At 36.9% G+C, this 13,009-nt stretch overlaps 1 protein-coding gene across 4 annotated transcripts in view; it reads left to right on the top strand.

The window, feature by feature from the left end:
- The window catches only part of SMOC2 (SPARC related modular calcium binding 2), a 140,753-nt gene that overhangs the window by 85,208 nt on the left and 42,536 nt on the right, over positions 1-13,009 (top strand). For all 4 annotated transcript variants that reach the window (XM_032102391.1, XM_032102390.1, XM_032102393.1 and 1 more), the window contains exon 8: positions 11,456-11,642. In XM_032102391.1, coding sequence (XP_031958282.1) covers positions 11,456-11,642 — 187 coding nt within the window. The remainder of the gene's footprint in view (positions 1-11,455; positions 11,643-13,009) is intronic.

Below are 13,009 nucleotides of genomic sequence, written 5' to 3'. Positions count from 1 at the left end.
TAGTGTTCAAGGGTACCTGCCATGGGACTGTACTGTGGTTATTCCCAAATGAGACCCAAGGCAAGCAGGTTTGTAAATACACAGGATTTTCCACTCTTCTTTAGCCTATGTTTGTTCCTCATGATTGATGAAAACAAGTACCACTAAAGGCCCTTGTGGACTACATTAACTATGCCAGTGGTTGATTGGTTTGGCCCCAAATGCTTTGTAACAATAGGCAGATTTAATTAGCAACAGCTCTGATTGCAATAGCATTGCAACCTCCTGGGAGCATCATGCACTGAGCTTCCTTTTGCATTATTGTCAAGCCGTTAAACAACATTTAATTTTCCCAATTTAAAAAAACACAAAGCACACAATGCATTATATGTAGAAACAATAACAGAACTGTCTTCACATAAGCGGTAATAAAAACGTTTCCTTATTAGGTGACTGAATGCCAACATTGCTCTTTCCTGTGATGCTCATTGTCTGTAAAAGTTAAATATTTAGAATCTGTTTTACTTGAGCAGTACTGCCAAAACCAGTCTTTTGGGTTTTCTTTCTTCATTGTAGAGAGCTTCAAAATAAATACAGCTTGAGGTAGTTGTGCACATCTGTGTGGGGAGACAAGATCGGAACAGGTCTGAAAGGACTGGAAATACCAAGCAAACACCTTGAAAAAGAACACTTTTGGAAACCTGCTCTTTACTCTCACGCACAATAGATTGTTGGGAAGTACTTATGCAAGGCTTGTACCATTTATACAGGTTGGTTGTGTGGCATGCTAAAATAGTGATCTTCTGAGCATATAAAGTAATCACAGATTGTAAAGGATTAAGGATCCTTAGACACACTTCAAACTATCATTTTACTAGTTCAAAAGTCTTTGCTACTATGCATTATCTAAGAAGCCTTTAAAATTTTTCTGAATATTCTTGGGACTGACTTTGCTGCTGCTAATCCCTACTGTGTGCAATGGAATGGTTCCAGTTTACCAGAGCAGAAATTTTGGCCTGGAATTTTCAATATGATTGTAGATCTTCCATTCTTCAAGAACCTAGGGATGTTTCGCTCTCACACCATATTTAGCATTATCTACTCTTCAGAGAACTATTTCTTTTTGAAAACAGAGATGAAAGTGGGGTGGAATTGGAATTTTTATTTTTAATTCAGACTGCCCTTGTTTTTTTCCAAAGTTTGAAGGTAAAGCCAAGACAAAGATTTGTCTTTGCTCTTGAAACCAAAGCACAGGCTGAGCTGTTTAACCATGGCCATATGACAAAAGAAAAAAAGAAAAGAAAGAGCAACATAAAACTATATTAAAAGTCGTTGGAGCCGAAAGAATTAGTATAAGAATATTCTTATTGGCTTTTACTCTTCTTTGGCTCATCCTCTTTATTGCACACAAAACTTTGCCAAAATCAGTAAACAGTCTTCTATCTGAATCCTGGAGCTCTCCTGTTATGAATACTGATATCCTACGTGCTATATAAATAGTGTGCCTTGGATATAATGTGCTGTGGGCAAGGACCTGTGCAGCCTTTAATCTAAGATGAGCCTTCAGCTTTATACAGGGTTAAAGCAGTGCAGTTACCTTTTGACCAGGCTTCGTGTTCATGTTTTCAAATCTCATACTGAGGACAAGAGTTCTGGGAGCAGTATCATCAATAGATGATGCCACCTTACTGAATTTGTTTGTTTCTCTGTTAAAAGATTTTTCATTGCACAACACAGTTCTTGTAAGTAGAGACAGAAGCAATAAAATGCACGCTTATTTTCCACCTGCTTCTTGCATTCTCTTTGACAAGATGAAGAAGAAAAAACCAGTAGAAAAGTGCCCAATTTTTGATTCATCTGTCGTAAGTTAGCTTTTAAGGGTGTAATTATGTTCTCAGCATTACTACAATTTTTTAATTTAGGGATTTTTTTAAACCAAGTAGGTTTTAAGGGTACTTATCTGAGAGGCAAGACAATGATGGTAGCATAAACTTTTGCATTATGGCTGTCAAAGTTACTGCCTGAAACACTGAGGAAAAAATGGAGAATTTCTGTTTCAGCAGCCTGTTTAATCTCTGTATTCCTGCTCAGTGCCAGAGGGCCAAATTCTTACCATTCTGTAATGCCCATCCAATCTGCTGTGAATTAGATACAGGTGCAGACAGTATTGACCATTTTGTAAGATACTCTCAGACATGTAAAGGAGTTCTACCAAAATGCAAAATAACACTCTCATTTTTTTGAACATGTCTGCACATTTTTAAACTACACATCTCAGATTGCATTCCCATAAAACAGACCGAAACCCTCCTGGCTCCTGCTGGCTTCTGCAACAGTAGTCAGGGTTCTGTCTGTAAGGTGGCTGGAAATGAGTTGATACTTAGAAAATTAAATGTAGGTGGGGTGCAGTCACCTCAGGCAGGAGTTAAGCAATAAGGCTGGATAACACTGAATGGTGCCAACAGCATTAGCAGTGTGAACCAGTGACAGGAGAATGACACAGGCTGCAGCCAGGGTTGCCCCTGTACACCTCTGAAAGGAAAATTACTTGAGTGCCTAAGGTCAAGTATCCAGAGTCATATCCATGCGCTGATGTAAGTATCTCAGTTTCCCAAGTGGAGAAGAGAAACAACTTCTGTTTCATGGAGGGGAAGGGCTAGATGGATAAACATTCGTGTAAGCTGGATGGTTTATTTAAGTGTCAAAATATGAATTTAGCACCCCTGTTTGCCTGTTTTGTTTTTTAATTTTTAGCAGAGCTACTCAAACAAATATGTACTCTCAGCTTACCTGGCAAAGAGTTTCATTTTCACAGCTCTATGGAAAAAGTGAACCAGCTTTATTTTCACTTGAAATCTCTCTTGAAAAATGAGAGATTTTTCCACTGGCAGGAGACTAACATTTGCTGGTGAATATAGTCATAAAGCAAGCATGATAGCTTTGCGCAATTTTGTTTAATGAATGAGCCTTCAGATTGCTACAGCAAGCTGGCCAGCCAGCCACTGTGTTTGGGAAAGTCAGTGATTTTCATTTGCTGTAATTTTGGGCGGTGGCTTTTTTGTTTGGTTGGTTTTGCAGTTTGAACGCAGTGGGGCTGCTCTGCTCTGACGGGATGAGGCAGCCATATGTAGCAATATAGGTACCAGTATTTCCTCTCATATAGGAAAACCAGATTTCATCCTGTTTGGCAAATAACTGCTTTCAGATGTATCCTTGCAGGATGGGGCAGTCATTTGCACATTATCTTCTCTCGTATTAGGGAAGTCAAGTTAACAAAGGCTAGCAAGAACACCTGGAGCTGATAATCCATGCTCTTTCCATTAATTGAGCAAAAGAAGGATGAGGGATCTCATCTCCTCAGAAGACCAGATTTTTCACTCTCCTTGTGAAGCCTGATACCGTGTCATTCACCAGTTGACTTTAAATGATTTTTGATTTGTGTAAAGGTTCTTTTTAAAGATCCATTGAAGAAGATAGTGTGTGAACAGTCCTTGGATCACACCTGGCACTTTGCAAAGGCTTGCTATCACTTTCACACACTGCTGTTAAAGATTTAACAAAAATACGCCTCTTTTGATTCACTGCTGTCTCACATTTCATAGATGGTACAGTAAAATATTTGACCTGAGAAGTTCAATACAAAAATTTTGGCTCTAATGCAAAATGCATCTTTGAAGTAACTCAGATCTATAATCTAATGTATACTCATTTCATGTTTCTCTCTTATTTATCTACTGTAGGAGTAAATGCTAATATTTAAACATTTAGAATCAGATTGTGTCATGTTTGTAAATGGAGACTAATTTCTGTGTGAGTTTTCAAGTCGGGACAAATCTCATGCTACCATTTTATTCCATCTGAGTAAGAATGGCAAAATAGAGAATTACATTAGGTTTAAAAGAGGCAGCTAGTTTGATCCCTTAATCTATTCAATGGCAGTGAAGAGAAAAAGGATCACAAATGAACAGCTGATTAATTTAAATTAGTTATATTTCTGTGAGAAGAGAAATTTGAATACTTGCATAATATTTCTCATCTCTTTTACCAAGAAGTTGGGCTAAAATAAACAAACAAGCAAGCAAAGGAACAACCAAATAGAATGCTAAAATAGCAGGCTTTTTGAGGCAAAACAGTTCTTTTTCTTTTACAGTGACTGTGGTTACAGTCTTTCTCAGTAACTGTGGTTACAGGATTTCAAATCTTAAGAAAATAAAGAATTGCAAAGATATGTGCAAAATCTTCCCTAAACCAGAAACTTTTTTAAAAATTCCAGCAGACATGTGGATTTGGGTTTTGATTAGAGAGCAAGTCATCCCATTATATTTCAGACCTCTGTCTTATGTCCCCCCAAACTTTTGCCAGTTGGTAGAACCAGAATTTATGTATTACAGAAATCTTGGTTTGATATAAGGCTACTTGGCTGCTTAAACACAGGGTAAAAGTTGAGAAAATCTTATTGTATACCAGTAGATTATGTTGATTGTGATTATGTTCTTCTCAGGTAAAGCTAAATGGGGGCTGGTGGTCTCTGTATTTTGAATCTTTTTTTCAGTGGGCTCAGTGCATTTTCAGATGGTTTTCCTTTTGTATTAGAGTGTCTTTGCATATGAAACCACATAGATAAATGAGAGCATCTGTCTGTGATTTATCCTTCTTTGTTCAGTGGAATAAAATACATAAATTAGTCATTATGGCTGTGTTAAAGCCATGAGGTTTTTGCTTTTTGAGCCACAATCATCGGCCCAAGCTCCAAAAGTGCAAAATAGTCATCAGCTGTACATTGAGAGCTCTCTGAAAATGCACACAAGGGGCCTGCAATATTTGGTTCCCACAAGTTTTTTCACAAATGAGAAAAGATATGGATAGGAAAGTTGCCAGCTTCCTCCAGGCTTTGAGAACCCTCACGCTGATGTGTATCTGAACCTAACGTAAATCAAAACACGTGGCGGCAGATGAGTATTAATGCTGTAATTTAGTCCTAGGTGTTGGTTGCCATCTAGATGTTGGATCTAAGGTTGCATGTTTATTAATGTTACCTATTCCTTACAATCAGTACTTGGTCCATGAACAAATATTAGGCTTAACTGGAAACATACGTGCATATGAATATGTTCAGCTGAAACCTGATGTATTGTCCATTGAATTTGATTGGTATTTTTCCATGGACTTTTATTTGGGGAAGCCTGGCCCACACAATACTCTTTGTTTGATCCAGGTTAATGAACAGCCTTTATAAGAAACTAGTAGCATGAGCAGATTAATTCTTGCATTTTTGTTGTAGCATTCAGCTGCACTTGATTCCAGTTAGACTCGAGGTTACTTGAAAGTGTCAAGAGGTGGCAGGCAGACAAATTCTTGTAAGAACAGGTCTTCTTAAAAAAGGCTGGTGAGAGATGCCCATGCTCTGGCCATGAGGGACAAGAAAACAACTTAGTGTACACAAAGGGTAGGAAGTTGGCAATCAAAGTGCATTATACCACTTCATGTACCTCTTCAGAGAAGGAATCCGTCATGCTAGAGAATGTCCAGACAAAAGCTGGAAACCCTGAAAAAATAGAAAGCCATGGAGTTACATCTTTCCTTTACTAGAATGACATAATTTAGGGAATTTTTGCCATTTGTATTAGCTGTGCTTATAGCAGGAACAGACTTAATGGGTTCTGGGTGATGAAATTGGTCAGCGACAGATAAAGAACTCGTTAGTTTACCTTGAAGGGGCGTGTTTGCTGGGGTTGGAATAACGGGGCCACTGCTCTAGTGGACCATTTCGCCATTCAGTCAGCTTGAACTCCTCTGCAGGAAATGCATAGCTTGAATAGAAATTATCCCACTTCCCACTTAACTTTCTAAAGTGAACATTTTAGCCATATGTGGAAATACAATTTGGTGTAATGTAAGTGGAATTCCATTCAATGAGACTTGAAGACTATGAAAAACTAGTTAAAAATGTAAAAACGTATTGTGATCAGTTTCCTTGGGGTGTATTAACTTCACTGGTTCAAAGAGGGTTCATCCTAAGCAAATGGATCAAATTCTTATTCTCATGAGATGCGAAATTTCTTGGAGGCTTGCATGGGTATAAATAGGATGACTATTTATCCACCCTAATGATGATGTATTGAAATAAACTAGCTCAAATCTTCTGTAAATCAGTATTTGAAGTATGCTTAAATTAGGCTTAATTAACTAGGATAGACAGATGATTTGAATAACACTCCAATTAGCAGAAATTGTCATACAATTGAAGTATACTAAAGTTTGGACATGATTATATTCTGTCTGTATATCCTCCCATAAAAAGGGTAGAACTGCAATATTAAATACCTGTAATGTTACACTGCAGTCCTCTAGAACATGCTTCTCACTTTTTGAAGTAGTTTTGTTCACAGGTTTCTTGTTACCTGCTTTCTAGAGAGAACACTGAGCTTCAAGCCCTAATAAAAGATCCATTTACTCTGAAAACCAGGCTGTCTAAATTGTCCTTTCATGGCCATTATGGTAATGAGAAAAGGAGGGAGCAGGAACCAACTGAAAACAGAATTTCTTGGAGTGGGATCTGTTTGTTATATACACATTGTGGGGTTAAGGAAATTGGAAGGAAATGTTTGTATAGTGGCAGGAAATGTTAACGTAACATTTGTAATTTTCTGCAGGTTTGACAACTTGTTTCTACGGAACACATTGAAATTTACACATAAATACAGTTACTTACATTTATGCAAAAAAACCACAACTCAAATTATTTGTAATCATGAAATTCCACACGTTGGGAGAAGTTGTGATAAGACACAGCAGAAAAACTGCTTGAATTTCTGAAATAAGGGGCCCGTTACAAGACTAACAAGATGATTATCATAACATACATAATACAGCACTCAGAGTTTTAGATGTGCACCAGAAAAATGCACAGTTAAATAGATTATTCAGGATGACTTTCCCAGAAAAGTCACTGCTATTCACCTCTAGGACATTCCCTCGTAAACATTATTTAAAAATTTAGGTAGCCCATCACAGATGAATAAATGGAGTCTTTAATAAATAATGATTTACAGTGTAACATCCTATTACTACTGAGGTATTTTTCTTAAAAATTAACTTAATTAATTTAAATTTTCTTAATTAACTTAAATTTTCTCTAAAATTTTTCTTGTAAATTAACTTGATTCATTGAAATCCAGACTGTTTTCTTAGGGATGACTGGCAAAAAAAACTGACCAAAGATTTTATACAAATCATGAAACTTACCCTCCGAGACATTAGCGGAAGTGTGTTTCTTATTGACAGAAGATGCAGCATTTCAGCTGGTTGTTTGTAATGGATTGTAATAGCATCTTAAACCAGAACATGAAAAATGTGTTTAGCAACTAATCTTTAAAATGAAAAGGGAAGAAATGGAATAACACCTTGACATAGGAAGTGTAACATACATTACATCTAAAGCATTTTTTTAACTCACACTTAGGGGTGAGTAAGAATTTTACTTTGTCATTCAGTCATTGGGCGGATGGTACAATGGTTCTTGGTGTAAAACTGGACAAAAAGGTATATTTCCTTATATGATTGAAATGTCTGTATTGAATCACCAATGCTTATAAGTGATATAAAATAAAATGTAGTTTGGGTAAAAAATGCAGAGAAGTTTATTAACCTGAAATAAATTATCACAGCTAAGCTATAGTGCTGGCTAGCATGATACACTATGCAGAAAGGATTTTTTTAGCCATGTTTAACTAATTTTTTTACTAAGATGCTTGGAAAGTATCTCTTTTTTTCTGGCAAGACAAAACTGAAGGAATTAAGTGAAATAACAACAGTGTAAGCACATTCCTTGAAAAGAAGAAACTGGAGTATCAGTGCTTTTCTGTTCCCAGAAAGAATGTTATTGTAGTAACACATTCCATAGAAAGTTTGATGCATTTTAATGAGTAAGGTATTTTATCCTACTTTTATTGTGGCATAGATCCTTTTCCATATGAACTTTATGAACTTCTGGCATCCATCTGTTATGGTTCCAGTTCATAGTTGTTGTCAGATTGTTTGGCCAAACTGTCAGAGATTTTCTAAGCTAATGACATTTATCACTGGTTCTCCTGGGAAATGAACGTTTGTTGACCATGACTCTTCTGACATTACAAAGGCAATTATTTTCAGTGGTATGGTAGCTCTTGTGATAAGAGCTCTTCACATCACAGGGCTACAGTTGCATCTTTCCACTACTCCTGTTGTAAATAATTGAAAGAAAAGTTTGAAAGGGGATGAATGGCTCCCTCGGAGAGGAAATCACACAGAGGATTAATGTTCTGGTTCTGGCAGGCAGGATTATAGATAAGCACTTTAGGTAGGAACAATGTTCGAGTGGGGAAAACAAACAGGGAAGTAGTAATGGTGACACAAATGGTTTTGTCCGAAGTGTACAAAAACCATTAGACTTCAGAAATTACTCTCTTGAGCAGATTGCCTGATAGCTGACCTGAAGCTCATTATCCATTGTCTAAGGGAGAAAAATGATAAGCTATTCTGCACTTTTGTTGCATAAAATTAATGAACTCTGTTCAGCAGATTTATAATAAGACAGCCATTTGGCTCATAGATAACTGATAGACGTAGTGTGTATCACATTCTTTTTTTTTCCTAATTTGTTAGAAATAATCTAGATTTTATCTGTCAACTAATTCAAGCCCAATGATAAGTTCCTCTGCTTGTTAAAATTTCCCATCTGTAAGGGAAAGATAAGAAATTAAAAGTTTCAAGAAGGGGAAAGTCCTTTCTCTTTAAACCTTCCTTTGATTACTGTCTGCTCTGTTTCCAGTCTCACTTGTGATGTTAAGTTCAAGCAGTCTTCTGACTGTCCATCCTAAAGCTATAAGCCACATTTTCAGCCCTCCTGTGACATCTTCCCCATAATTCTGCTTTTCTGTACCTCTAATGTTTAAAACCAGACCTAAGGGAGAAAAAGGACCAGAAGAAACATGACCTAATGCAAAAAATACAAATTTGTAGCTTGAGAAACAGCTTGTAGAAAATCTTGCTTCAGCAAGTCAACCAATAAAGGCCAGTTATCTAAGTCTAACACTGTCTCCTAAACCACCTCAAAACAGGTGATTGCACTGGCCCATGAGTCAGCAGTGCAGTCCTTCATGGGTTGTTTCAATCAGTAGAAATTAGAGGTTCACAGAAATTAGGGAGTGTGCCTTATGCCCACAGCTGAAACAGTCCATATCTGCTTCTGTGCTGGGAATTTTCCATCACAACCTCTCGGTTCAGACACATTTTGTCTATCTGGATGACCTGACTATGTGGTCTTTATACCCCAGAGTATTTTCTAAACAAAGTTGGGAGCATAAAAATGTATTGCTCCTCTAGGTTTCAGAGAGATAAGAATACCTACCCCATGTTATGTTGCTAGTTATAAGGATGTAAACCACGAGAAGGTCGCAGTAGCTAATGGCGTGGTCCCAAGGTTTATCCGTACAAAAGAGATATTAATCTAATGGAGTTTAAAGAGGAGTAATGATTTCCTCCCTCTCATCTGCTTCACCCCATTTGCTCTTTTTTGTTTGATTATATACAAAACATAAAAAGTGAACAACTAAGGTAAGTGATGTGTTTCTAGGGTTGTCACGCCTTGTTTCTTGATAATCATTATAATCCATATTCACTGACAGGAAGATTTATTTTGGCAACTGTAGGAGGATGTTGGTGACAGATTTCTACTTTGTCAAACTATAGTTATTTTTGTGAAGGTTTCAACATGCAAATAATTAATATTTCCCTTTTTTAAAGAGTGTTTCTGTCGCTACTACACTGATTCTCTAAGTACACTTTATTATCTAAACACTGGCAATTTGAGAGGTATTCCATCTCTGTTTATGTCAGTGGGTAGACCAAGACAAAAACATGCAAAATCATTGACTTACCTAGATACCCTGTTCAAATACTATATGAAACAAAAGAGGAAAAAAGTCAGCTAAAGACCTCCATCTGTGCCTTGTGTAATCAAGCTAGCGAGTGATATCCTCTTTTTTTAAACCTTTTACGTGGATTGGAAAAAACCACTCGTTTTGTAAACCAGGCCATTGTGTAAGTGGAATTGTGTGCCATTTAAAGTGTGAAAGTATTTAGCTTCCTACCACCTTTTCTCCTCCACAGAAGTCTTACTGATTTTCGACATTTACATTTGCAAAAGTCTGTCAAGGAGCAGTAGTATTCTGGTCATGATTAGTGAATTTCTGTCAGTTTGTGCCTATAATTTGCAAAGCATTTTCTGAACTCTGTGGATAAAAGAAAACAAGATTACCCTAAAGCTGAAATTTGTTAAAATGGACTAGAAAATTCAGTCAGGATTCAACTTGTTCTTTGTGGACTGACTTATTAAAAGTCAAAAAGTAAATTCTTTAACTGATTTGAAAAAAGAGCATATATTACCCACAATTTTTTTTAATTGTAACATTAAAATGACTGTTCTTTAACTGAAGAGAATCTCTTATTGATTGAAATTCTACTAGCTTGAAATTTTCCTGTCAGTAGTTTGAATGTCTGTAGAGTGCTTAATATTCTTGTTTTTCAAATATTTAATTTTTTTTTTGCTACCGGATAGTTTGGAAATTATACAGAAACTGTATTATTTAACAATCTAAATTTCACATAACAGAAGAGTGATTTTAAAGTCCCTGGAAAAATAAGGGCTTGAGTAAAGAGTCTCTCTCATTTACTGTCTCTGAAGTGCCACATGTACCAGTTTAGTAGTGACCAAAAATCCTCACCAGAGGTGTTATTTTACTGATTGGTGTAAACTGATAGGCCTTCTCAGGCCCTGTGGTTTCTGCTCTTTCCACCTTGCTTCATAGTTTCATGTAAAGGCTGAGAATGTATATATGTAAGTTTTTCACACACTCAGAAAGTTTTTGGACATACTGATTACATTACATAAAAATGTATTACTTTTTTTCATGGGTCTTTGCTCTCCAGAGCAAATGATGCATTGCCAATGCTAGAATCACCACAAAAGGATGTGGGAGAATTATCACTGTGTTAAGAGATTGCTTCAAAACTGGAAAAAATGAGCAGAATATAAACATCCAAATGAATATCTAGATGAATAATTCATTTAAGGAATCCTAAGCAGATGGATTTTTACTGTTCTCTCTGAAAAGAATCAGTACTTTAGGGACTGTGGAGTGGATGAAGATTTTTTTAAGGTCACAAAGTATTTACTTACCCATAGATTGTATCAAGTAGAGGAAAGGGGGAATTCAAGGTGTTATTAGGACTATAAAATGAAGCGGCTTCATAAAAGGAAATTAAACTTTCTAACAGTATATAGCCTAAACCAGTGTAGTTGGTATTTGGGCTGTAGCAAGCCTTCTCAAAGAAAATACTTATATGCAATCAAAGAAAGATATAAAATCTGTTTGATAAATCTAGTAGGCTCTTCCCATCTATCTTCTTCAATACTTTTTTCTTTTCCATCCGAAAGCATCATCATGTGATCAAGAACTTCAGTCAGCCCTGGAGGAAGCAAAACAGCCCCAGAAAGACAATGTGTTCATTCCAGAGTGTGCTCAGGGCGGCCTCTACAAACCAGTGCAGTGCCATCCTTCCACAGGCTACTGCTGGTGTGTTCTGGTGGATACGGGACGTCCCATCCCCGGTACATCAACAAGGTAAGGGAGTACACATTCAGTTCTCAAAAGCTGTAGTGAGAACATGCCCTAGTGTCCATGGACTATCATGTAGGTTTCTGTTGCTGATGGAATTATGTCATATAGTTTTTTTCCACTGTAAAGTGAAATGTTTTGAGAGACATCAAGAATTAGGGCCAGATGGCCATGGGCTCTTTCTGCAAGGACACAGGCAGTTTGCTGTCCTATTCCTCTTCTTTACTCCTATTTTGTGCTGGGAATCCAAGGGTTGGAGCATATAATGAATAATCCCAGAGGAAATTTCACAGTCCTTACCCTGAATATAAAATAACCAAGTAAGATGGTCTATGACAGAAACCACGTCCAACCTCAGAAATGCTTAGTTATTTTTCCAGCAACCTCCTCAACTATTTCGTATGACAGGCTTTGATGGAGCAACTCCTCGGGAAGTCATTGAGAGGAAATATCATTTTAGTGTGTTATTAATAGAAGGTTGGAGTTCAGTCATCTCAGCTGAGCCGGATATATGGTAAAGTGTTGTGAGCCACACAGTGCAGATGTAGGCAAGGCAGATATCAGGTTCCAAAGGATGCTATTTAGGTTGGTTATTGAGGTTTGGCACTTGTAGGAATGCTGTAGAAGCTCATATAGAGCTGGCAAGCAGCATGGGTATCTTGATGCAATCATAACTCTTTTCTAACTCAGGCAAAATCATTTTTTAAAGATTTGCATAGGGTTTGTGAAAGAAACACACATTATAAGCCACTTGCTGTAAAATAGTATATTCTTGGAGAGGCTTTTTTCATGTATTCTTCAAGTGCTGATTTATTGCTAGCTGTTTATACCATGGCCTAGACTATGCCAATTACAGTACCATCTGAAGTGGACTTGATGATCTTAGAGGTCTTTTCCAGCCTTAGTGATTCCATGATTTTATGACTTAAAGTTGCTGTTGATCTACTTTCTGGCAAGTTGAGGTCCATAAATGGTCAAAACAGAATAGTCTAAATTTGATCCTGAAACTATAGGATCAGTATACATATTGTGTGAGGATGTAAAGATGACTTTTAGAGATTCCTGATACTCCCTTCTATGCTCTTTCTCTGTTCTCCACCCTTAGGTTTGTTCACTGTTTCTTCTTTTTAGTAATAATCTTTCTTTGAATGAATAACTTAAATAATTTTATTTCCTGTTCCCTAATTTGAGTCCAAATAATCTTCTTGTGCTCATCAAGCAATGGGGCTTCTGCTGTGGTTTTGTTTTTGTTGGGTTTTGGTTTTTGGTGGGGTCTTTTTTGGTTTTTCGTTTTTGTTTGAATTTGTGTTTTTTCCTGTGTGTTTTTGGTTTGGGTTTTTTTTGGGGGGGAGGGGTTTGTGGTGGTTTTTTTT

Source organism: Corvus moneduloides, chromosome 3, assembly GCF_009650955.1.
Source record: "Corvus moneduloides isolate bCorMon1 chromosome 3, bCorMon1.pri, whole genome shotgun sequence".
NCBI classification, from domain to species: domain Eukaryota; kingdom Metazoa; phylum Chordata; class Aves; order Passeriformes; family Corvidae; genus Corvus; species Corvus moneduloides.
Note: the sequence above shows the minus strand (reverse complement) of the source record. Positions and strands in the feature narration are given on the sequence as shown.